The 26,299-nt window shown below is 39.8% G+C and overlaps 1 protein-coding gene across 4 annotated transcripts in view; it reads left to right on the forward strand.

The window, feature by feature from the left end:
- Positions 1 to 26,299, forward strand: part of LOC150084913 (poly [ADP-ribose] polymerase tankyrase-like) — a 1,170,388-nt gene that overhangs the window by 294,824 nt on the left and 849,265 nt on the right. For all 4 annotated transcript variants that reach the window (XM_090376702.1, XM_090376704.1, XM_090376701.1 and 1 more), the window contains one exon: positions 14,588 to 14,674. In XM_090376702.1, coding sequence (XP_090232828.1) covers positions 14,588 to 14,674 — 87 coding nt within the window. The remainder of the gene's footprint in view (positions 1 to 14,587; positions 14,675 to 26,299) is intronic.

Consider the following 26,299-nt stretch of genomic DNA (forward strand, 5'->3'; position numbering starts at 1 on the left):
AATAAGCTATTGCAGTTTAGAGGAAATGCGCAAGAGAAAAATTTCAGCTGTGCCATCGAGGCTTGCTTGCATTTTGCAAATCGATTTACTGTTTTTTGTGGGATGAATGATGTGGGGGGGGGTGTCTTGCAGTGAAAAACTTCCTCTTAAATGAAGGGACCAAAAGTTGGGCAGTCCAAAGTCATGATTACACGTGTAAGGTTATAATGTGGCTTTGGTAAGGGGATTCATGCCTGACTAATATAATTAAGTTGTCACTAAAGCATTAGATGCAAAGAATAATTTTGACATTCACTTTGGTTAGAGTGAAGCCTTTGGCGCAGTTCTACATGAATCAAAGAAATATGTCATAGTAGCAAATTACTTTTATGGATAAAGGAAATGGTTAAGTGGTATGAAAGAGTAGTTATAAATTCCCATGGCTCTTCATGGACTAATGTTATGAGATAGACCCACAAGTTCAGCACTTTATTATTTCTATTTCTAGTATTTATTAATGTATTGATGTTGGTATTTTAAGTTTGATGATATCAAGGTGTACAGGGTGGTGGATGATAGTAATCCTTGGTCCTTGAGGTTGTCGCAAACATTCTCTCAGATATGCCAGAGTAGCTGTACTTGCTACCTGGGAGTCTAAAACACTAATGGAACTGATATTCGGGTGACACTTTATTGGGTCCAAGTGGACCCAATTTTGGTGAAGTCCAGACGGTGTCCGACATCCAAAACCTCTGCTTCCACCTGCAGGATGGTGTAATCCAGGGTGTAACCCCCATGTGCAAGCACACTGTGGATGACACCTGGTTCACAACGTAAGCAGGGGTCGAGGTGTGGTGCCCACACCACATGGAGGAATGCCGCCCCTCGGTGTTACCAGGAAATACTAGGTGGTAAATGACTCTCATCAACCCGTGCAATACCACTACTTTTCTTATTGGAGGCTTGAAGTGGTGGAACCCATGTTTAGTCTCTAGAGCTAAGTTCCAATCAACTCTTCCCATCTCTTCCATCATGCAGCATGGCTGATGACTTTTGAGGTTATGATGGACATCACAGCGAGATCCAGTGTTCCTTATATTTCGAGGGTACATCTCTAAAACGGTGTTCGCAGGTCAACCGCCAGTTAGTACACCAGAGCGAACCTATTGGTAACACTCTAGGAGGCTTCCAGATAAGTTAGTGTATAATCTTGCTACCTCTACTCTGCCAGATAGTGACTGGAGGGAGTCAGAGTAGTGTGTATGTGGGGAGTATTGGCGAGGCCACGTTATGTCAAGGATCTGAGTATATTCTTACCGTGTGTACTCCCTATCCAAAAATTCCATTACTTCATACAGCATGACCTCTCCCACCACATTTTTTTTAACTATTGAATACACCATGAATTGTCAAACTAATAGAGTAAGCTTATCTGTGAAAAGATCTAAACCTCCCAAACACGTCCTAGTTCATTTCACAAATATACGTGGTCTCAATTCTAATCTCAACGATGTCCATTTCCACTTGCAGTCTGCCAAACCCAATGTACTTTTTCCTGACAGAATCTCAGTTATTGGTTGATTCAACTACTGATCATCTGAGATGCCCAAATTATTCGCTTTGTGGTTCTTTTCATCTCAAAGGTGGTACTTGTGCATATGTCCATTCCGATATTAGCATTAGCATTAGCATTAGCATTAGTAGAGGCATATGATGCAAGAAAGCAAGCTTATTCAGCATCAGCCAAAAAAAAAAAAAAAAAACAAACCCTCTCCCATTTCACCCCTCCGTTCGTTCGAAATACCTGTCCAGTTGAGCTTTAAATTTGTTTAGGCTATCAACTTCAACAACTAGTGATGGAACTCCGTTCCACCAAACAACCACCCGCTGGCCAAAGGCAAATTTCCGCACATCTATCCGACATCCGTCCTTCCTCAATTTGAATTTATGCCCTCTGAGGTGATTATTCTGAGAAAGATGAAGAATCCCATTGGCATTGAGCATGCTCAAACCATTCAAAGCCTTATACACCTCTATCAGATCACCTCGCCGGTGCCTAGTCTCCAGACTCTGTAATTTGCAAAACTTAAGCCTTTCTTCGTAAGAGCAACCCTTTGTTCCATTTACTAATCTTGTTGCCCTTCTCTGTACCCGTTCCAGCAGCTCTACATCCTTCTTGAAATGAGGCCTCCAGACCTGTATACAGTACTCAAGATGTGGCCTAACCATTGCCTTATACAAGGGAATAATCACCTCCTTATCCCTGCTAGAAAAATTCCTGTATATCATTGACAAGACACCCTGAGCTACTCTTGCAGCTCGTCTGCACTGCTCAGAGAACTTCATATCTGCCTGCACAATTACCCCCAGGTCCTTTTCATTCTCCACCACTGTCAGTGTAGTACCGCAGAGTTGATACATTGCTCTGGGGTTACTGTTACCCATATGTAGTACTTTACATTTGTCAATGTTAAACTTCATTTGCCACCTCTCAGCCCATCTGTTCAGCCTTTCCAGATCCTGTTGCAGCAGCATAGCGTCAGTAGTGTCCTTAACAACCCTGCCAACCTTTGTATCATCTGCAAACTTAGACATTAAACTTGATATCCCATCATCAATATCATTCATAAACACCGAAAACAACAATGGACCCAACACTGAACCTTGAGGAACTCCACTAATAACATTAGTCCACGTTGAGCAGTGTCCATTGATTACCACTCTCTGTCTTCTGCCACTCAACCATCCCCTTATCCATAGCAGCAATTTGCCTCCAATGCCACACTGCTCCAATTTGTGCAGCAGTCTTCCATGTGCAACAGTATCAAAAGCCTTTCTAAGATCCAAATATATAATATCAAAGTTATTCCCTGCATCCAGTTCTTTTGTGACTACATCATAGTATCCAATCAAATTGGTCAGGCAAGACCTGCCCTTAACAAAACCATGCTGCGTCTGAGCTATAACTGAATTCTTGTCTAGATGATCCTGCAGTGTTTCTTTAACCAGTGCCTCCATTAATTTACCTGGAACAGAAGTTAAACTAACAGATCTATAATTACTTGTGTCAGCCTTTGATCCTCCTTTGTGAATTGGGGTTACATTTGCACATCTCCAGTCTATGGGTACCTCCCCTGAGTCCAAAGAAGCTCTCATAATAATGGCTAGGGGTTTGCATACTTCCTTTGCTGCCTCCTTTAATATAACTGGATAGATCCCATCCACCCCAGGTGCCTTTTTTATGTTTATCCTCAACAATCTCTCCTCCACTTTCCTCTCAGTTATTACAAAATCATCCAGCTCACTGAGAATGTTTACTTTACCTATATCATTCTCCTTCCTGAATAACTCCTCATGCGTGAATGTAGATGCAAAATACTCGTTTAGATTGTTAGCCACCTGAGCAGGATCCTCAACTGTTGAACCATCAATGTCCAGTGGACCAATCTGATTCATCCCTTTCCTTCTCGAGTTCAAGTATGTAAAGAACTCCTTTCTGTTTTTCTTTGCATCCTTTGCCAAGGATTTTTCGTAGTCTGCCTTTGCCTGCCTAATCTCCTTTGTGACTTCGTTACAGACCAACTTATATCTATCATAGGCTTCCATGTCACCCATTAATTTGTATGTATCCCATGCATTTTTCTTCTCTGCCACATGTCTCATTAGTCCATCTGACAACCATTTAGGCCTAAACCTTGAACAATATTTCTTAGTTGGTATGTAAAGCCTGGTAGCCACCAAGATTAGTTCCTTGAATGCTTCCCATTTGAGTTTGCTGTTGGTAACATCATCAGTTGGTCCCACTGTATAGAATTTAAATACTGTCTCAGACCATCATAGTCGCCTTTACGAAAACAAAAACCCTTCCCTTTACCTCTGATGGTAGTTACCTCCTTGAGTAAATCCCACTTCAACACACTGTGATCACTGCCACCTAGTGGTTGATTTATCTGCAGGTTCTTAATGCATGAAGAATCACTACTGATAATCAGATCAAGAGTATTGCTCCCTCTTGTTGCCTCACGAACATGCTGATGTAGAAAACAATCATCCAATAAATCCACAAAAGCCTTGCTAGTGTGCGAGTGACCAACCCACAAATTCCAGTCAATATCTGGGAAATTAAAATCCCCCATTATAAGACTCTCTGATTTACTGGCCCACTCTATTTCCTTGTACAATATATTATTATACTCATCAGAGTCATTAGGCCTATAGCACACTCCTACTCTCAATTTTGATTTCCCTATGCTTATGTCACACCAAACTGACTCGACACTGCCCTGTCCATCGATGTCAACTGGCTTCACTTCCTTTGACTTTATGTGTTTCTTAATTAATAGCATAACCCCTCCTCCCCTCCTGTCCTGTCTATCCTTTCTATATACATTGTATTCCCCAAATTCCAGTTCCGCATTACTTATATCTGTGTGACACCACGTCTCTGATATCCCAACAATATCTGCCTTTGATGTTTTGAGCAATACCTCAAATTCATCAAATTTATTTACCAAACTCCTAGCATTGGTGTACACGCAGGTATACATGCACCTGTTTCTATTCTTAGCTACCCTAACACAACCCATGTGTTTACTTGTAACGCAATGACTACCAGCAGTCTCTGAAATATCCTGCATCTTGTTTTTCAGACTTCTGCTCATTTGAATAGAAGCAGTGCAAGAATCAATTCCACCTCTGCCAGTGGCTACTGTTAATCTATTAGTCCTTGTATCCCCCCCAACTAGCAGTTTTCCGACCCACCTAACACTGCCTCGACAGCATCAGCAAAAATTCTTGCACCCTTTCTATTCCTTGGTAATTTGGAATCTCCTCTTTTTGATCTTTTCTGGCTCAAAATCTCTCTACCTTATTCTGTCAAATTCATCTGTTGTCTCTACTGTTCTCCCTACTGCACTAATCATTTGGGGCTCTTTGACCTCCTCTCTTTGCAACTTGATTTTCTCCAGTCCCACTTTCCTAACAGTGAGGTAATTTTCCTTGGTGATTTTAATGTTCACAACTCCAGCTGACTTCCATTTTCTAGTCCACCACCACAGCTGGTTGAGATGCTGAGGCCTTTGCAATTACTAATGACCTCTCGCCCAGGTTGTTCGTTTACATACCAGAATACCGGACAATCCTAACCATACAGCCAATATGCTGGGTATTTTTCTCACAAACAACCCTTCTAAGTACATGGTTGAAGTGATGGCCCTTTAGGCACCTCAGATCACAACTTGGTGATTGTCTCTTCTCCAATGCAGCTTTTTATCTCATGGGTATTCCCAACCTCATGTTGTTTGGCATTACAAGAATGCAAAATGGAATGACGTGCGAGATTTCTTTTTCTTATTTTCCCTGATTGGATTATTGTTTCAAAATTTCTGATGTCAACGTTTGCTCAGATCTTGTCAGTAAAATTATTCTTGTAGGAATGCAATCCTTTATACCACACTCTACTTTAAAATATTGTCCGTTATCTAAACCTTGGTTTTCCAATAAATATGCTAAGGCTGTTCAAGAGAAGAATGCTGCATATCGTGATTGGCTTGTTTCCAATTCATTAGTTTCATTTTCTGCATACACCAAAGCTTGCAACAATTGTAAAGCAGTTATTAATCAGTCCAAACTAGATTTTCAACAGGCTACGAGTAGAAAACTTGCTTCTTTGCCCTAATGGTAGTCAAGCATTCTGATCTCTTGCCAAAGCCATTGGCTGCAACATTTGCCCATCTCTGCTCCCACCTCTGTCCAAACCAAATGGTTCTGTTGTCACTCCAGCCAAGAATAAATGTGACCTGCTAGCATCCCATTTTCCTTCCAAATTATGTATTAATGATCTCCCACCAAACTCAACACACTCCATCCAATGCCTCTTGTGGTCTTCTGTCAAAAGGATGTCAGAAGGATTTTGACGAAACTTGATTCTCAGAAAGCTCCAGGTCCTGATGGTATTTCTCCACTTGTTCTCAAAACTTGTGCTCGTGATCTTACTCCTGTTCTCTGCCGTCTTTATTTTACTTTTTTGTGCCAAAGGTGTTTTTCCTTCTGCTTGGAAATTTGCTCATATCCGTCGAAAAAGAGTGACAAATCCCTCCCATAGAATTATCGTCCCATTGCAATTACTTCTACTCTTTCGAAAGTAATGGGGAAATCAATTAACTGCCAACTCTTAAACTATCCAGAAACCTTCCGTTCTGATCAACGATCGCCAGTATGGATTCCATCAGTGTCGATCCACTGATGATATTCTGGCTTATGTTACCCATTTATGGACTAATTCAATGGAAAGGTTCGATGAAACAGAAGTAGTTGCTCTTGTCATCTCAAAGGCTTTCGATCATGTTTGGCGTAAAGGTCTTCCAAACAAGCTTCCATCTTATGATTTGTCAACTGTTTTTTGTAATTGGTTATCTAGTTTTCTCTCTGATTGCTCACTGAGGTTTGATGGTAGATGGCTCTCTGTCTTCTGACTTTTGCACTAATTCTGGTGTCTCCAAAGGCGAAGTTCTTTCCCCCACTCTTTTCCTCTTGTATTAACTGGAAATCCTATCCATAGTTTTGCCGATGATAGCACATTGCATTCCACTTTCCATTTTGAGAAACCTCGCCCTGCTCAATCAGCTTGAACTGATAAAGAATTCCACTACCAAATCCTTAAATGCCGATCTCCAGGTAATTCTCTAGTGGGGCAAAGTCAACTTAGTTGATTTCAATCCTTCTGAAACTCAGTCTTGTCTTATATCTCACAAAAAAAAGGAGTCGTCTTCTCCTATGCTTATCTTTGGTGACACTCCGATTTCTAGACAAGATGATATACAGTAAACCCCGCTATTCACACTATCTGTATTTGCGATCGCTGATTTAATATAAAATGTAACCTAAAAAAAAAAAAATGTGAATTTTAAAAGGCTGTGAAGAATTTCCGCCATAAAAAAACATGGGCGTGGCTAAAATTATCTTTCCCGATCAAATCACTGACTCATCTCTAACAGATTCTTTCCAATCGCTGTCTCGTAAATGTACTGTTTCTGCTGTATGTCTTTTCTAGAGATATGTCCATGGGCACTGTTTTTCTGAATTGGCTTCTATAGTCCCCCCCCCCCCCCCATCTTTCAAAACAGTCTGAAGATGTGCCGTCACCAGCCAACATCCATTTACCGTTCGACTTCAGACTCACAGAACCAACTTTTCATCTTCCTGTTTTATTCATTCAACTGCTCTTTTCTGGAACGACATTCCTTTGTACATATTTCCTGAAAATTACAGTCTTCAGAAGTTAAAGTCTAATGTCAGCAGATATCTTCTTTCGTCTTACTTAGCATTAGCATTGGCATTAGTAGAGGCATTTGATGCAAGAAAGCAAGCTTATGCAGCATCAGCCAAAAAAAAAAAAAAAAAAAAACCACTTCCACTTCACCCTTCTGTTCGTTCGAAATACCTGTCCAGCTGAGCCTTAAACTTATTTAGGCTATCAACTTCCACGACAAGGGATGGAAGTCTGTTCCACCAACCAACCACCTGCTGGCTAAAGGCAAATTTCCGCACATCTATCCTACATCTGTCTCCTCAGTTTGAATTTATGCCCTCCCAGATGTTTATTCTGAGCAAGAGGAAGAATCCCATCAGCATTGAGCATGCTCAAACGATTCAAGGCTTTATACACCTCTATCAGATCACCTCGCTGGTGCCTAGTCTCCAGAGCACCCCTTTGTTCCATTCACCAATCTTGTTGCCCTTCTCTGTACTCGTTCCAGCATCTCTACATCCTTCTTGAAATGAGGCCTCCAGACCTAGAGTAATGTATACAGTATTCTAGGTGTGGCTTGACCATTGCCTTATACAAGGGAATAATCACCTCCTTATCCCTGCTAGAAAAATTCCTATATATCATTGACAATACACCATGAGCTACTCTTGCAGTCTGTCTGCACTGCTCAGAGAACTTCATATCTGCCTGCACAACCACCCCCAGGTCCCTTTCATTCTCTACCACTGTCAGTGTAGTACCACAGAGTGGATACGTTGCTCTGGGGTTGTTGTTTCCCATGTGTAGTACTTTATATTTGTCAATGTTAAACTTCATTTGCCACCTCTCAGCCCATCTGCTCAACCTTCCCAGATCCTGTTGCAGCAGCATAGTGTCAGTAGTGTCCTTGACAACCCTGGCTACCTTTGTATTGTCTGCAAACTTGGACATTAAGCTTGATATACCATCATCAATATCATTTATAAATGCAGAAAACAATAATGAACCCAACACTGAGCCCTGAGGGACTCCACTAATAACATTAGTCCACAACGAGCAGTTTCCGTTGATTATCACTCTCTGTCTTCTCCCCCTCACCCATGCCTTTATCCACAGCAGCAATTTGCCTCGAATGTCACACTGTTCCAATTTTTGCAGCAGTCTTCCACATGCAACAGTATCAAAAGCCTTTCTAAGATCCAAGTATATAATATCAAAGTTATTCCCTGCATCCAGTTCCTTTGTGACTGCATCATAGTATCCAATCAGATTGGTCAGGCAAGTCTTCCCCTTAACAAAACCATGCTGTGTCCCATCTATAACTGAAGTCTTGTCTAAATGATCCTGCAGTGCTTCTTTAACTAGTGCCTTCATTAATTTTCCTGGAACAGAAGTTACACTCACAGGTCTATAATTACTTGTGTCAGCCTTTGATCCTCCTTTGTGAATTGGGGTCACATTTGCACAACTCCAGTCTGTGGGTACCTCCCCTGAGTCCAAGGAAGCTCTCATAATTATGGCTAAGGGTTTGCTTACTTCCTCTGCTGCCTCCTTTAATATAACTGGATAGATCCCGTCCACCCCGGGTGCCTTTCTTGTGTTTATCTTCAACAATTTCTCCTCCACTTTACTCTCAGTTATTACAAGATTCTCTAGCTTGCTGCTAGAGTTGAATACACCTCTGGCATTCCCCTCGCTTAATAACCCTTCATGTGTGAATGTCGATGCAAAATATTCATTTAGTTTGTTAGCTACCTGAGCAGGATCATCAACAGTTGACCCATCAATATCAAGTGGACCAATCTGATTCATCCCCTTCCTTCTAGATTTTACATAAGTAAAGAACTCTTTGCTGTTTTTCTTTGCATCCCTTGCCAAAGATTTCTTGTAATCTGCCTTCGCCTGCCTAACCTCCTTTGTAACTTGGTTACAGATCAACTTGCATGTATCATAGGCTTCTGTGTCAAGTGTTAATTTGTATGTATCCCATGCATGTTTCTTCTGTGCCATATGCCTCATTAGTTCATCTGACATCCATTTAGGCCTAAACCTTGAACAATATTTCTTAGTTGGTGTGTAAAGCCTAGTAGCTTCCAAGATAATTTCTTTGAATGCTTCCCATTTTGCATTTGCTGTTGGCAACATCATCAGTTGGTCCCACTGTATAGAATTTAAATACTGTCTCAGTCCATCGTAGTCGCCTTTATGAAAGCAATAACCCTTCCCTTTACCCCTAATGGTAGTTACCTCTTTCAGTAAATCCCACTTCAGCACAGTGATCACTTCCACCTAGTGGTTCATTTACCTGCGGATTCTTAATGCATGAAGAATCACTATTGATAATCAAATCAAGAGTATTCCTCCCTCTAGTTGCCTCCCGAACATGCTGATGTAGAAAACAATCATCCGATAAATCCACAAAAGCCTTGCTAGTGTGTGAGTGACCAGCCCCCAAATTCCAGTCAATATCTGGGAAATTAAAATCTCCGATTATAAGACTCTCTGATTTACTGGCCCACTCTATTTCCCTGTTCAGTATCTTATTATACTCATCAGAGTCATTAGGCCTATAGCACACTCCTACTCTCAATTTTGATCTCCCAATGCTTTTGTCACACCAAACTGACTCGATACTGCACTGTCCAGCGATGTCCACTGGCTTCACTTCCTTGGATTTTATGTATTTCTTAACCAATAGCATAACCCCTCCTCCGTTCCTATCCAGTCTATCCTTTCTGTAGAAGTTGTACTCCCCAAATTCAAGTTCTGCATTCCTTATATCTGTGTGACACCACGTCTCTGATATCCCAACAATATCTGCCTTTGATATTTTGAGCACTACCTAAAATTCATCAAATCTATTTACTAAACTCCTAGCATTGGTGTACACGCAAGTATACATGCACCTATTTCTATTCTTGGCTATCCTAACACAACCCATGTTTTTACTTGTACCGTAATGACTCCCAGCAGTCTGAAATATCCTGCATCTTGTTTTTCAGGCTTCTGCTCATTCCAATAGAAGCAGTGCAAGAATCTCTTTCACCTCTGCTAGTGGCTACTGTTAATCTATTCGTCTTTGTCTCCCCCCAAGCTAGCAGTTTTCCGACCCACCTTGTTGGGATATCAGAGACGTGGTGTCACACAGATATAAGGGATGCAGAACTGCAATTTGGGGAGTACAACGTCTACAGAAAGGATAGACAGGATAGGAAGGGGGGAGGGTTTATGCTATTAGTTAAGAAACACATAAAAACCAAGGAAGTGAAGCCAGTCGACATCGCTGGACAGTGCAGTGTTGAGTCAGTTTGGTGTGACATAAGCATTGGGAGATCAAATTGAGAGTAGGAGTGTGCTATAGGCCTAATGACTCTGATGAGTATAATAAGGAACTGTACAGGGAAATAGAGTGGGCCAGTAAATCAGAGAGTCTTATAATGGGAGATTTTAATTTCCCAGATATTGAGTGGAATTTGGGGGCTGGTTACTCACACACTAGCAGGGCTTTTGTGGATTTATTGGATGATTGTTTTCTACATCAGCATGTTCGGGAGGCAACTAGAGGGAGTAATACTCTTGATTTGATTATCAGCAGTGATTCTTCATGCATTAAGAATCTGCAGATAAATGAACCACTAGGTGGCAGTTGTTGTTGTTTTTTGGTTTTTAGGAGCATTAGCAACTAAGGCCATATTGCTCCGGGATATGCGGTGGTCATTCCCTGACCTTTCCGCATCCTCCATATTTGGTGGTGACGGGCTCGAACCCCGGTCTAATCAAGAAGCGTGTGCTACGCACTGCTGCTCCTTCCCACCTGGCTACGGAGGCACCAACTAGGTGGCAGTGATCACAGTGTGCTGAAGTGGGATTTACTGAAAGAGGTAACTACCATTAGGGGTAAAGGGAAGGTTTATTGCTTCCGTAAAGGCGACTACGATGGACTGAGACAGTATTTAAATTCTATACAGTGGGACCAACTGATGATGTTACCAACAGCAAATTCAAAATGGGAAGCATTCAAAGAACTTATCTTGGAAGCTACTAGGCTTTACATACCAACTAAGAAATATTGTTCAAGGTTTAGGCCAAAATGGATGTCAGATGAACTAATGAGGCATATGGCAGAGAAGAAAAATGCATGGGATACTTACAAATTAACACATGACACAGAAGCCTATGATAGATACAAGTTGATATGCAACCAAGTTACAAAGGAGGTTAGGCAGGCGAAGGCAGATTACGAGAAATCCTTGGCAAGGGATGCAAAGAAAAACAGCAAAGAGTTCTTTACTTATGTAAACTCTAGAAGGAAGGGGATGAATCAGATTGGTCCACTTGATATTGATGGGTCAACTGTTGATGATCCTGCTCAGGTAGCTAACAAACTGAATGAATATTTTGCATCGACATTCACACATGAGGAGTTATTCAGCAAGGGGAATGCCAGAGGTGTATTCAACTCTAGCAGTAAGCTACAGAATCTTGAAATAACTGGGAGTAAAGTGGAGGAGAAACTGTTGAAGATAAACACAAGAAAGGCACCCGGGGTGGATGGGATCTATCCAGTTATATTAAAGGAGGCAGCAAAGGAAGTAAGCAAACCCTTAGCCATAATTATGAGAGCTTCCTTGGACTCAGGGGAGGTACCCATAGACTGGAAATGTGCAAATGTGACCCCAATTCACAAAGGAGGATCAAAGGCTGACACAAGTAATTATAGACCTGTGAGCTTAACTTCTGTTCCAGGAAAATTAATGGTGGCACTGGTTAAAGAAGCACTGCAGGATCGTTTAGACAAGACTTCAGTTATAGCTGAGACACAGCATGGTTTTGTTAAGGGGAAGTCTTGCCTGACCAACTTGATTGGATACTATGATGCAGTCACAAAAGAACTGGATGCAGGGAATAACTTTGATATTATATACTTGGATCTTAGAAAGGCTTTTGATACTGTTGCACATGGAAGACTGCTACACAAATTGGAGCAGTGTGACATTGGAGGCAAACTGCTGCTATGGATAAAGGGGTGGTTGAGGGGGAGAAGACAGAGAGTGGTAATCAATGGACACTGCTCATCGTGAACTAATGTTATTAGTGGAGTCCCTCAGGGCTCAGTGTTGGGTCCATTATTGTTTTCTGTATATATAAATGATATTGATGATGGTATATCAAGCTTAATGTCCAAGTTTGCAGATGATACAAAGGTTGGCAGGGTTGTCAAGGACACTACTGACACTATGCTGCTGCAACAGGATCTGGAAAGGTTGAGCAGATGGGCTGAGAGGTGGCAAATGAAGTTTAACATTGACAAATGTAAAGTACTACACATGGGAAACAGCAACCCCAGAGCAACGTATCAACTCTGTGGTACTACACTGACAGTGGTAGAGAATGAAAGGGACTTGGGGGTGATTGTGCAGGCAGATATGAAGTTCTCTGAGCAGTGCAGACGGGCTGGAGGGTAGCTCATGGAGTATTGTCAATAATATACAGGAATTTTTCCAGCAGGGATAAGGAGGTGATTATTCCCTTGTATAAGGCAATGGTCAGGCCACACCTGGAGTACTGTATACAGGTCTGGAGGCCTCATTTCAAGAAGGACGTAGAGCTGCTGGAACGAGTACAGAGAAGGGCAACAAGATTAGTGAATGGAACAAAGGGGTGCTCTTACGAAGAAAGGCTTAAGTTTTGCAAATTACAGTGTCTGGAGACTAGGCACCAGCGAGGTGATCTGATAGAGGTGTATAAAGCCTTGAACGGTTTAAGCATGCTCAATGCTGATGGGATTCTTCCTCTAGCTCAGAAAAATCACCTAAGAGGGCATAAATTCAAATTGAGGAAAGACAGATGTAGGATAGACGTGCGGAAATTTGCCTTTAGCCAGCGGGTGGTTGGTTGGTGGAACAGACTGCCATCCCTTGTGGTGGAGGTTGATAGCCTAAATAAGTTTGAGGCTCAGCTGGACAGGTATTTTGAATGAACAGAGGGGTGAAGTGGAAGTGGGTTTTTTTTTTGGCTGATGCTGCATAAGCTTGCTTTCTTGCATCAAATGCCTCTACTAATGCTAATGCTAATGAATTACCATGGTCGTGCAGTGATTCATAAACTGAAGTTTTTCAGTAGTGCACATTACCTCCTATTGGGATGCAAAGAACGGACGCTATGAAGGTTACAACAGTTGCAGATCGTGATGTGGAGCGATGAATCACGCTAAGCATTCCAAGCCCCCACATGGATGCGGCTGGATGTAGCGTGTACCCAAAGCATTGTTTCACTCAGATTATATCACACCAACAATGAACTTCGATGATGATGATATGGACCCGGTTGTCATCGATGAAATCATGAACGGAAATGTCTGTTGTGATATTTTTAAGAGTTCTGTTTAGCCTGCACTGTGTCAATCCTTTGAAAAAGCGTATTTGCATCAGAATGACAGTGTTCCATGCCACAAAACACAGTCAGTATTCAGTGTTTGGGGTTTTCATTAAAAAAAAACAAAAAAAGAAATCAAGGTGTGCCACTACATAAAGACTTAGGGAGATTGTACAGATGGATAAGAAATGATTGTAAGGATTAACTCTGGAAAATGAGAGGTTCTTGAACCAAATGGCAATAAGCCTAGAATAGTGCACTACTTGGTAACACCAAACTCAAAATAGTTAATAATGAAAAGGACACGGGAGTAAATAATATATGATATGAAGGTCTACATGTAATGGAGATATGCCACTGAGACAGCCTGTGTGGCTCTATCTGCGAGCTGTAAGAACTTTGTAAGGAGAGAGTGGGGTGCAGAAGAGGCGATTATCCCATTTATATAAAGCAAGGTTAATATACATCTTGATATTGCATATAGACTTGATTCGATTTTTATATCACACACATGAACTTTGTTATGCAGATGTGGACCAGATAAGAAATAAAGGGATTTATTAAATAGAATATACAAAATGGAATTTTAAGAGTACAGAATAAAGAGTACAAAACTCAGAATAGTTTGAGAAGCTCAGATTATTTTCCTGATATTCAAGAATTAACTTATTGATGTGGCAATTCCTATATTAGACTCTATAACTAGTTTTCCTTTGTTTGGACACAGCTGCTCTTCCATTCCATAAATAAATTGCTGTGCTCCAGAATTTTCTTTTCATATAGATCATTTTGCAGTAGCAGGCTTTATTCTCAAGTTTGGTCTTTCTAGATGTTCATGCGTCCAGTAGATTATTTCAATTCCTTAAGTCTATATTTAATGTTGAATATTGTTTTGGGGGATTATTAAGGTATATTTTGAATAAATTAATTCCTTCCCATTGTCTTTGTTCTTTCCTTGATATGCTTTTTTAAAAATTTTTTAAGGGTTTCCTAAACAACCAAAGATATTTTCATCCAAAGTTAAGTTACAATATAAAGAAGCTGCCAAGGCGAAACTTAAAGCAAAACAAGGTATTTATATTTGAGATTGAGAGTCATAGTTTAATTATAAATATGAAGTCCTGATATCAAATCACTTTGGGGTTATCTTAAGTTAATGCAAATTTTATTTGTTATATTTAATTTTGCAGTATTTGACATTGTAAGCATGCACACACGTGTGCATTAGTATTTGTATATAAGTTCAAATTGTCTCTGGAGAAATTAACAGAATTTTTAATCAGTACATAGTGTTTATATCCAAGTATAACTGCTTTTGATGTGTGGCAATTGATTTGTAAAAGTAAACTTGTTGTTATTGTAGGGTTTTAGGTGCATTAATGACTTAGTCCGTGTTGAGCTGTTTTGTGTTATGTGTTTCCAGACAATATTTGCATATTGTTGCCGGTGAAGAAACCTATTCTTCACCTGAGATGTTTATTGTATTCAAAAGTGGTATATACAATACACCCTTCACAGCAGTAATGTGAGGGGTTTTACCTCTTCACCTCAGTTAAAGAAAGAAGACTTTAGGATCCTTCCTGTTATAGATGGGAATTTGAGCCTAATAGACCTCTTCAAATGAGTTACAAATGGTAAAACGACTATGCTGTTATGTAAGACAAAATGAGTTTAATATTGTTTTATTATAATGGCATTAATTAGTTACATTCTGCTTCGCTTTGTTTTTTATTACCTTCTCTCATCTTATAAGTATATAAAGTGGCTGTATATGAATATTTTTCATTAATTTGTTTTTATCCTTATCATTGTTTCAATCACTTCACATTTATTTATTTTTAAATTTTAATAATGTGGGTGGTAATGAAAGTTTATAGCATAACCATTTATACAAATATTTCTCATTATATTTTTTTGTTAAAAATTAACTTTATTGGTTCAAAAATTCTGTAATGAAATTCTCTATCTTGTTCACTATGTTTATTTGCTATTTACTTAATATGTTAGTCAGATATAATGAGGAGAAAAAAAAGTAAACTGAATTTCTCATTTATATATCTTAAAAACTATAAGGTTAACTATATAATAAGGGAAAAAAAAAAGTGATGAGAACAAAATACATGCACAGAATGTCCGCTGTTCTATGTCACTCTACCCTTGTTTGTAGCACAGTGGTTATAATACCCCACCCTCCTATAGTAGTATAAAAGGCCTGAGTTCAAACAGCATCAATAACAAGGAATTTTAATGGGCATTTTTTCACAATGTGGCTGTTAGTTGGTCTGATACAAGGGTTGCATTGTGCTTTTCATCCAAATATTCAGTGCTTTTCACTCAACAAACTGATTCAAGTTACATGCAATTACAGATACATTATACTAATGCTTCATAGCCCTGGTGGCTTTGGCATTTAACATACACCTAACCTAGGTCACACCTTCATTTGATATGGCAGAACACCATAATTTGTGAAGTGTTATTAAATCCGATCCAAAACATGTCACAGAAATCTATAAATGTTCACTATAAACACGGAAGTCTGCAGACAGGTAGACAAACGTTGTGTATGGGGATCTTCATGGCCATTTGCAACACTGCATTTGCAACACTGTATATATGGTAGTGACAATTTGATTATTGAGTTGGCAGACTGGCAATTCACAGATGGTATATTAGTCTGTTGCTACCTTCTTGAGGTGTACTGTGAGATCATGAAACTATTGAGTTTGGTGGCAATCTGTTTGGTGTCTGCAAATATAGCTTATATTAACACTGAGTGTGTGAGCTTCATGATGAAAGCTTGGGGGATAGAGCATAAACAACTCTCCACCCCTATGTTAGATTCGTCTCCATGATCTACAAGAAGCAGAAGCAAAACTTGTGTTCTTTTATTTAAAAAGATTGAATTTAACTGTGTGTGTGTGTGTGTGTGTGTGTGTGTGTGTGTGTGTGTGTGTGTGTGTGTGTGTGTGTGTGTGTGTGTGTGTGTGTGTTGTTATGTAGAAATTGCGAAGGAGAAAGCTGTTACTATTGAATTTACGGTACACACAAGAAGTTAAAAAGAGGTAACACAACTATAAAGAACAAGAAGAAAAGGATAAGAGATGAGGTAAAATAAAATAGAATAAAGTGAATAAAATAAGAACGTATTGGCATATTACTGTGTCTTCCTCAGATGTAATCCACTGAAATTATGAGAAAGAGGACAATATGTAGGCCTTTGTTTCTGACATGGTCTGTATGCTCATGAACACGTGCTATGAAACGAGTTTGAATTTACTGGTAAAAATAGAGCTGAATAAGGTACCAATAATTATACAAAGGCAAGAAAGGAACAGAAAAATTGTAGTAATGATGAAAAAATGGGGCAAGCTTAAATAGAATGTAGGAATGAACAAGTAATAACTATTCTTCACCTTAAAGTTTTAGCTGCTGTCCATTGCTACTTTGTAAGCTATAATAATTCTTAACTATCCTGGGCAGTGTGTTCGTCGTGTATTTAATTGCGTTCATCATCATCACACACGTTGTATCAATTCTGTATATACTTATGCATCCATTTAGTATTACATACATACAATTTTTCAACTATTTCCTCAATTTTTTATTTTGATTTTTTCATCTACTACTGCCGTTTTCTAACACTTGAAACAGCTAGTGCACCGTACATAAATATACAGAGATAGTGTACTTTAGTGGTTAGATCCAGTCCGCTATCAGGCCATGTGGACAGCCACTGGAGCATTTTGCACATCTCTTGTTAAAGCCTTTATGTTGAAGCAAATGAACCATCTCTATATCTTCGATGTAAGCAGTTGTCCTTACAGTATGCCTTATCCCTGCCCAGCCATCCCATGTGTCAATTCGTATTTGCGCCAGGATGTCACGTTCACCGGACTGCCAACAAACATTTTGATATTTGGATCCAAGGGCTGTTAAATGAACTAGACATGACGGTAGACAACGTTGTCCACTCACCAAGACTATGCTGCCAGCTGTCTACTAGCAACTGTTTGCAAGAATATTTGCTGATGCTGTCCAGGCAGTGCTAGGTGGGTCGGAAAACTGCTTCTTGCAATGGAATGAGCAGAAGCCTGGAAAACAAAATGCAGGGGGATTTCAGAGACTGCTGGACGTCGTTGCAGTACAAGTAAACACATGGGCTGTGTTAGAGTATCGAAGAATAGGAAGAAGTGCATGTATACTTGCGTGTACACCAATGCTAGGAGTTTGGTAAATAAATTCCATGTATTTCAGGTGTTGGTCAAAACATCAAAGGCAGATATTGTTGGGATATCAGAGCCGTGGTGTCGAACAGATATAAGGAATGCAGAAATGGAATTTGGGGAGTACAATGTGTACAGGAAGGGAGGAGGGGTTATGCTTTTAGTTAAAAAACTCATAAAATCCAAGAAAGTACAGCCAGTCGACATGGATGGACAGTGCAGTGTCGAGTCAGTTTGGTGTTGATATAAGCACTGGAAAAGCAAAATTCAGAATGGGAGTGTGTTATAGGCCTAATGACTCTGATGAGTATAATAAACAATTGTACAGTGAAATAAGAGTGGGCCAGCAAATCAGTGTCTTATAATGGGGGATTTTAATTTTCCATATATGGACTGGAATTTGTGTGTTGGTAACTCACACACTAGCAAGGCTTTTGTGGATTTATAGCATGATTCTTTTTTTCAGAAGCATGTTCGGGAGGCAACTAGAGGGAATAATAGTCTTGTCTTGTTATCACCAGTTACTATTGTGCATTAAGAATCTGCAGATAAATCTGCAGAGAGTAGGAGTGTGCTATAGGCCTAATGACTCTGAGTATAATAAGAAACTGTACAGGGAAATAGAGTGGGCCAGTAAATCAGAGAGTCTTATAATGGGAGATTTTAATTTCCCAGATATTGAGTGGAATTTGGGGGCTGGTCACTCACACACTAGCAGGGCTTTTGTGGATTTATTGGATGATTGTTTTCTACATCAGCATGCTCGGGAGGCAACTAGAGGGAGTAATACTCTTGATTTGATTATCAGCAGTGATTCTTCATGCATTAAGAATCTGCAGATAAATGAACCACTAGGTGGCAGTGATCACAGTGTGCTGAAGTGGGATTTACTGAAAGAGGTAACTACCATTAGGGGTAAAGGGAAGGGTTATTGCTTCCGTAAAGGCAACTACGATGGACTGAGACAGTATTTAAATTCTATACAGTGGGACCAACTGATGATGTTACCAACAGCAAATTCAAAATGGGAAGCATTCAAAGAACTTATCTTGGAAGCTACTAGGCTTTACACACCAACTAAGAAATATTGTTCAAGGTTTAGGCCTAAATGGATGTGAGATGAACTAATGAGACACATGGCAGAGAAGAAAAATGCATGGGATACTTACAAATTAACACATGACACAGAAGCCTATGATAGATACAAGTTGATATGCAACGAAGTTACAAAGGAGGTTAGGCAGGCGAAGGCAGATTACGAGAAATCCTTGGCAAGGGATGCAAAGAAAAATAGCAAAGAGTTCTTTAATTATGTAAAATCTAGAAGGAAGGGGATGAATCAGATTGGTCCACTTGATATTGATGGGTCAACTGTTGATGATCCTGCTCAGGTAGCTAACAAACTAAATGAATATTTTGCATCGACATTCACACATGAGGAGTTATTCAGCGAGTGGAATGCCAGAGGTGTATTCAACTCTAGCAGTAAGCTACAGAATCTTGAAATAACTGAGAGTAAGGTGGAGGAGAGGTTGTTGAAGATAAACACAAGAAAGGCACCCGGGGTGGATGGGATCTATCCAGTTATATTAAAGGAGGCAGCAAAGGAAGTAAGGAAACCCTTAGCCATAATTATGAGAGCTTCCTTAGACTCAGGGGAGGTACCCATAGACTGGAAATGTGCAAATGTGACCCCAATTCACAAAGGAGGATCAAAGGCTGACACAAGTAATTATAGACCTGTGAGCTCAACTTCTGTTCCAGGAAAATTAATCGAGGCACTGGTTAAAGAAGCACTGCAGGATCATTTAGACAAGACTTCAGTTATAGCTCGGACACAGCATGGTTTCGTTAAGGGGAAGTCTTGCCTGACCAATTTGATTGGCTACTATGATGCAGTCACAAAAGAACTGGATGCAGGGAATAGCTTTGATATTATATACTTGGATCTTAGAAAGGCTTTTGATACTGTTGCACATGGAAGACTGCTACACAAATTGGAGCAGTGTGACATTGGAGGCAAATTGCTGCTATAGATAAAGGGATGGTTGAGGGGGAGAAGACAGAGAGTGGTAATCAATGGACACTGCTCATCGTGGACTAATGTTATTAGTGGGGCCCCTCAGGGCTCAGTGTTGGGTCCATTATTGTTTTCTGTATTTATAAATGATATTGATGATGGTATATCAAGTTTAATGTCCAAGTTTGCAGACAATACAAAGGTAGGCAGGGTTGTCAAGGACACTACTGACACTATGCTGCTGCAACAGGATCTGGAAAGGTTGAGCAGATGGGCTGAGAGGTGGCAAATGAAGTTTAACATTGACAAATGTAAAGTACTACACATGGGAAACAGCAACCCCAGAGCAACGTATCAACTCTGTGGTACTACACTGACAGTGGTAGAGAATGAAAGGGACCTGGGGGTGGTTGTGCAGGCAGATATGAAGTTCTCTGAGCAGTGGAGATGGGCTGCAAGAGTAGCTCATGGTGTATTGTCAATGATATACAGGAATTTTTCCAGCAGGGGTAAGGAGGTGATTATTCCCTTGTATAAGGCAATGGTCAGGCCACACCTAGAGTACTGTATACAGGCCTGGAGGCCTCATTTCAAGAAGGATGTAGAGCTGCTGGAACGAGTACAGAGAAGGGAACAAGATTAGTGAATGGAACAAAGGGGTGCTCTTACGAAGAAAGGCTTAAGTTTTGCAAATTACAGTGTCTGGAGACTAGGCACCAGCGAGGTGATCTGATCGAGGTGTATAAAGCTTTGAATGGTTTGAGCATGCTCAATGCTGATGGGATTCTTCCTCTAGCTCAGAATAATCACCTGAGAGGGCATAAATTCAAATTGATTAAAGACAGATGTAGGATAGACGTGCGGAAATTTGCCTTTAGCCAGCGGGTGGTTGGTTGGTGGAACAGACTTCCATCCCTTGTCGTGGAGGTTGATAGCCTAAATAGGTTTAAGGCTCAGCTGGACAGGTATTTTGAACGAACAGAGGGGTGAAGTGGAAGTGGGGGTTTTTTTTTTTTTTTTTGGCTGATGCTGCATAAGCTTGCTTTCTTGCACCAAATGCCTCTACTAATGCTAATGCTAAAGGAACCACTAGGTGGCAGTGATCACAGTGTGCTGAAGTGGGATTTACTCAAAGAGGTAACTACTATCAGAGGTAAAGGGAAGCATATTTTCTTTCATAAAGGCGACTCTGGTGGTCTGAGACAGTATTTAAATTCTATATGGTGGGACCAACTGATGATGTTACCAACAGCAAATTCAAAATGTGAAGCATTCAAAGAATTAATTTTGTAAGCTTCTAGGCTTTTCATACCAACTAAGAAATATTGTTCAAAGTATGGATGTCAGTTGAACAAATGAGACATGTCACAGTGAAGAAAAATGCATGGGATACATATAAATTAACAGGTTACACAGAAGCCTAGATAAATATAAGCTGGTCTGTAACCAATTCACAAAGGAGGTTAGGCAGGCAAAGGTAAATTATGAGAAATTTTTGACAAAGGATGCAAAAAAAAAAACAAAAAAAAAAACACCAGCAGAGGCTTCTTTACTTATGTAAACTCTAGATGGAAAGAGATGAATCAGATTGGTCCATTTGATAAAATAAATGAATATTTTGCATCTGCGTTCACACATGAGGAGTTATTCATGAAGGGGAGGGGAATGCCGGAGGTGTATTAAACTCTGACAGTAAGCTAGATACTCTTGGAATGACCGAGAGTAAAGTGGAGGAGAAATTGTTGAAGATAAACGTACAAAAGGCACCTGAGGTGGATTGGATCTATCAAGTTATATTAAAGGAAGTAAGCAAACCCTTAGCCCTAATTAGAGAGCTCCCTTGGACTCAAGGGGGGTACCCATGAACTGGAGATGTGCAAATGTTACCCCAATTCACAAAGGAGGATCAAAGGGTGACACAGGTAATTACAGACCTGTTAGTTTAACTTTTGTTCCAGGGAAATTAATGGGCCGCTGGTTAAAGAAGCACTGCAGGATCATCTAGACAAGACTTCAGTTATAGCTCGGACACAGCATGGTTTTGTTAAGGGGAAGTCTTGTCTAACCAATTTGATTGGATACTATCATGTGGTCACAAAGAACTGGATGCAAAGAATAATTTTGATATCATATTTTTGGATCTTAGAAAGGCTTTTGATACTGTTGCACATAGAAGACTGCTGCACAAATTGGAGTAGTGTGGCATTTGAGGCAAATTGCTGCTATGGATTAAGGGATGATTGAGTGGGAGTAGATAGAGTGGTAATCAATGGACACTGCTCTTCGTGGACTACTGTTATTAGTGGAGTCTCCCAGGGTTCAGTGTTGGGTCCATTGTTGTTTTCTGTATTTATTGATGATGGTATATCAGGCTTAATGTCCAAGTTTTCAGATGATACGAAGGTTGGCAGGGTTGTTAATGACACTAATGATAGTATGCTGCTATAACAGGATGTAGAAAAGTTGAGCAGATGTGCTGAGAGGCGGCAAGTAAAGTTTAACATTGACAAATGTAAAATACCACATATGGGAAGCAGTAACCCCAGAGTAACGTATCAACTGTGTGGTACTACAATGACAGTGGTAGAGAATGAAAAGGACCTGGGGATAATTGTGCAGGCAGATTTGAAGTTTTCTGAGCAGTGCAGAAGGTCTGCAAGAATAGCTCGTGGTGACTTGACAATGATATACAGGAATTTTTCTAGCAGGGAAAAGGAGGTGATTATCCCCTTGTATAAGGCAATTGTCAGGCCACACCTGGAGTACTGTATACAGGTCTGAGGCCTTATTTTAAGAAGAATGTAGAACTGCTGGAACGAGTACAGAGTAGGGCATCAAGATTAGTGAATGGAACAAAGGATTGCGCTTACGAAGAAAACTAAGTTTTGCTAATTACAGTCTGGAGATTGGGCACCTGCGAGGTGATCTGAATGAGGTGTATAAAGCCTTAAATGGTTGGACCATACTCGGTGCTGATGGGATTCTTCCTCTTGCGCAGATTAATTTCCTGAGAGGGCATAAATTAAAATTGAGGAAAGACACTTGTAGGATTGATGTGTGGAAATTTGCCTGTAGCCAGCAGGTGGTTGGAGGAGTAGTGTGTAGCACACACTTCTAGATTAGACCAAGGTTCGAGCCCGTGACCACCAAATATGGATGATGCGGAAGGGTCAGGGAATGACTACCGCATATCCCCGAAGCAATATGGCCTTAGTTGCTAATGCTTCTAAAAACCAAATAACAACAACAACAGCTGGAGCAGATGGTTGATTTCTGGAACTAACTTCCATCTGTCATTGTAGATGTTGATAGATTTAATAGATTCAAGGCAGAACTAGACAAACATTTGGACCAAGTGGATGGCTGAAATGAGGATTTTTTTTATTATTTTATTTATTTATTTTTTTGGGCTGTTGCTGTGTAAGCTTGCTTTCTTACATCATGTGCTTTTAACTAATGGTAATGCTAAATGAACTAGACATGTCGGTTGTCAATGTTGTCCACTCCATTTGTATAATAAATTTTAATCTTTTCTATACAAAATTTCAATTATTATTTTTCGACAATTTGTTTAAAATTAGTAACCATCTCAAAATTTTTCTTGTTTTGGATTTTCAATTTCTTCGCTAAATATCAGGCCCATTTTACAGTTTTTCTGTTACTTGAATGATTTAAGTGGAGATGGGCATATGCCTGGGACCCCCCCCCCCCCCAAAAGCAAGTCCTTCACCCTGGCTTGTCCATCTTCCAACTTGTGACTTCGCCCTTAAGATCTGGGAAAAGGCTACTATGCTGCCAGCTGTATACCAGCAACACTTTGTATCTCATAGAGAGCAATATTCGAACTTTCTGCCAGTCTATACAGATGGTTCGAAGCCAAACATATGTGAGATCTTCTGTTGGGATTCCTCACAAAACAAGATCCAACAAGAAACTAGTATTTATACTGCAGAGAGAGAGAGAGAGAGAGAGAGAAAGAGAGAGAGAGAGAGATAATCTTTTATTACCCTTCACGGCCATAAAGCCAGGGGCTTTATGGCCAGAGTTGCATGCAATAGAAATAGCCCTTTATCACATTGAACATAGCAATTACCAAAGGTATATGATATGTAGTGACTCATCAAGCTTGGTACAGGCTCTATTATTGATGAATTATAACCTTCATCTCATCCTGTCCTGGATCTGGCAGATGCTCTTCTCAGATTAATCAAAATTTGGGATTTGCTTCTGCTGGATCTCAAGCCACATTGGGATCGGGGGAAATAAATTAGCTGATACCACTGTCAAATCAGCCATTTCCCTGGATAATCATTGCCTGTGAGTCCCATGTACAGACTACAGGCAAATAATATGTTCTGAATTATATTCCCAATGGCAAGATTTATGGCACAGACAGGTCACAAATAAACTACATCATATTAAGCCTCTAATCACACAATGTCAGTCTGAAAACAGGAAGTTGTTCTTGCTTGTCTCCACATGTATCCTAGTCATCTGACACATTCCTTTTTTGCTGACAGTGGATAACCTATCTATGCATGAGATGTGCAACAGCATTTTAACTATTCTTCATGTTTTTATCGAATGATCTGTTTATAGAGAACTACAGCTTATATTTTTTTACGGCTTTCAATAATCTGATGAACATTTACACTCAGTCAAATTTTAGGTGACAGAGACAACATATCTGACATTTTAAGCCTTTTCAAGTTGGTCGAACAGACTTCCATCCCTTGTCGTGGAGGTTGATAGCCTAAATAAGTTTAAGGCTCAGCTGGACAGGTATTTTGAACGAACAGAGGGGTGAAGTGGAAGTGGGTTTTTTTTTTTTTTTTGGCTGATGCTGCATAAGCTTGCTTTCTTTCATCAAATGCCTGTACTAATGCTAATGCTAATTTATATACAAAGATTTAATTATTTTTTTTAATTTCCCCTTATACCTTTAATATATCATATTTACCTTCCTGACGTGGTAGCCTGTTTATAGGCTACAAAAATTTTTGTATTGGCTTTAAATTTGACTTGCTGCATTATGACCTCAGCTGCCAATGTGCCATTAAACACCAAACCAATCGACCAACCTGCTGTTTAAATGTATCCCATCATTATAAAAATAGGTTCTCCTGTTAACATGCCGAGAATAATTCTACCCCATGAGCTTTGCACAGTCTGTCCATGGTTGAATGATTGACTGAGCTCTTGTTGTATACTCACTCCTGTCATTTTTGGACATATTTGCAGACTCTTTCATCAAATTCAATCCTACCATTTTGACTTTTTCTCAGTGTTGCCCAATACCATTAAATAAATCCTCAGATCTTTTGTTTTTAATATCGGTCCTAACAGTGTGTGCGATATCATCTTTTGTGTTGCTAAAAAATTAGAGTTGCTCTACAACATCATTAACTTTTGCCCTTGGCATGCAAGCTCTGGTGCTATTCCACCTGTCATTTTTATACACTGTATTTTCTATTTTCCCTGATGATAGACAGTAATGGTAGCTGCTTCCTGTGTGACCAGATCTCTTTCCATTGAGGATGTATTGTTGTTTAATGTTTGAATGTAGTGGGCTCTAGAGTTAAGTTCAACACCTGATGCATGATTTGGGGGGGGGTACTTGTTTCCTTTCCTATGATGGCAGTTCACTCCCAGGCTAAAGCATTCCTTCTATTTTGAGAGCTTGCTGTGCTGTTCTAGCGTGATGCACGATTTTAACCAAAATTTAATTTTAAAGTACCACAGCTCTACTCAGTTATTGGGTTATGTAACGGCACACTGCCATTACATAACCTACTACATCCTTGTTGCTTTAGTATGTAATACAATTACATTATAAAATGGTGTGTGTATTATTATAAATTTATAATTTTCAGACAACAATTTCTGAAAAACCTCTAATGTTGCTTTATACGCCCTTGTGTCTTAAAACCCTTAATCATCATCTTTATTCATTGCTTTATACTCCTTCAGGATTTGCATAAAATAATATTAAATAGTGAAGGAATTTACTTATGCATGGGTAATACATGCACATCATTTCTGCTACCAAGGTAGTTTTAACTATATTAAAACTACTTTGTTAGTAGAAATGATGTGTGTTCATTACCCATGCATGCATAAGTAAAATCCTTCCTACTCTTAGGCATTTAGCCTAGAAATCTTTTAAATTAAACCACACACACATCATCTCTTATATTGTGGAATTATACTTCATAAGTGGGTTGTCCCTATTGCAACAAAAGGGTACCTCCGACCCACTAATGAGAAGCCAATATGCTTTGAAACAGTGCCATCTGGGTGGTGGTGTTCGCTGAGAATAAGTAACATTAGTCTTTCCTCTCCATGAGTGAAGTGTTACTTATTCGAGGTAGTGGAATATCATGGCAACTCATTGTGAAGGAATTCACAATATGAGATATAATTAAAATGATGCATTAAACTATCTTGGTA

Source organism: Mastigoproctus giganteus, chromosome 6, assembly GCF_048544385.1.
Source record: "Mastigoproctus giganteus isolate SK-2022 chromosome 6, ASM4854438v1, whole genome shotgun sequence".
Lineage (NCBI taxonomy): Eukaryota > Metazoa > Arthropoda > Arachnida > Uropygi > Thelyphonidae > Mastigoproctus > Mastigoproctus giganteus.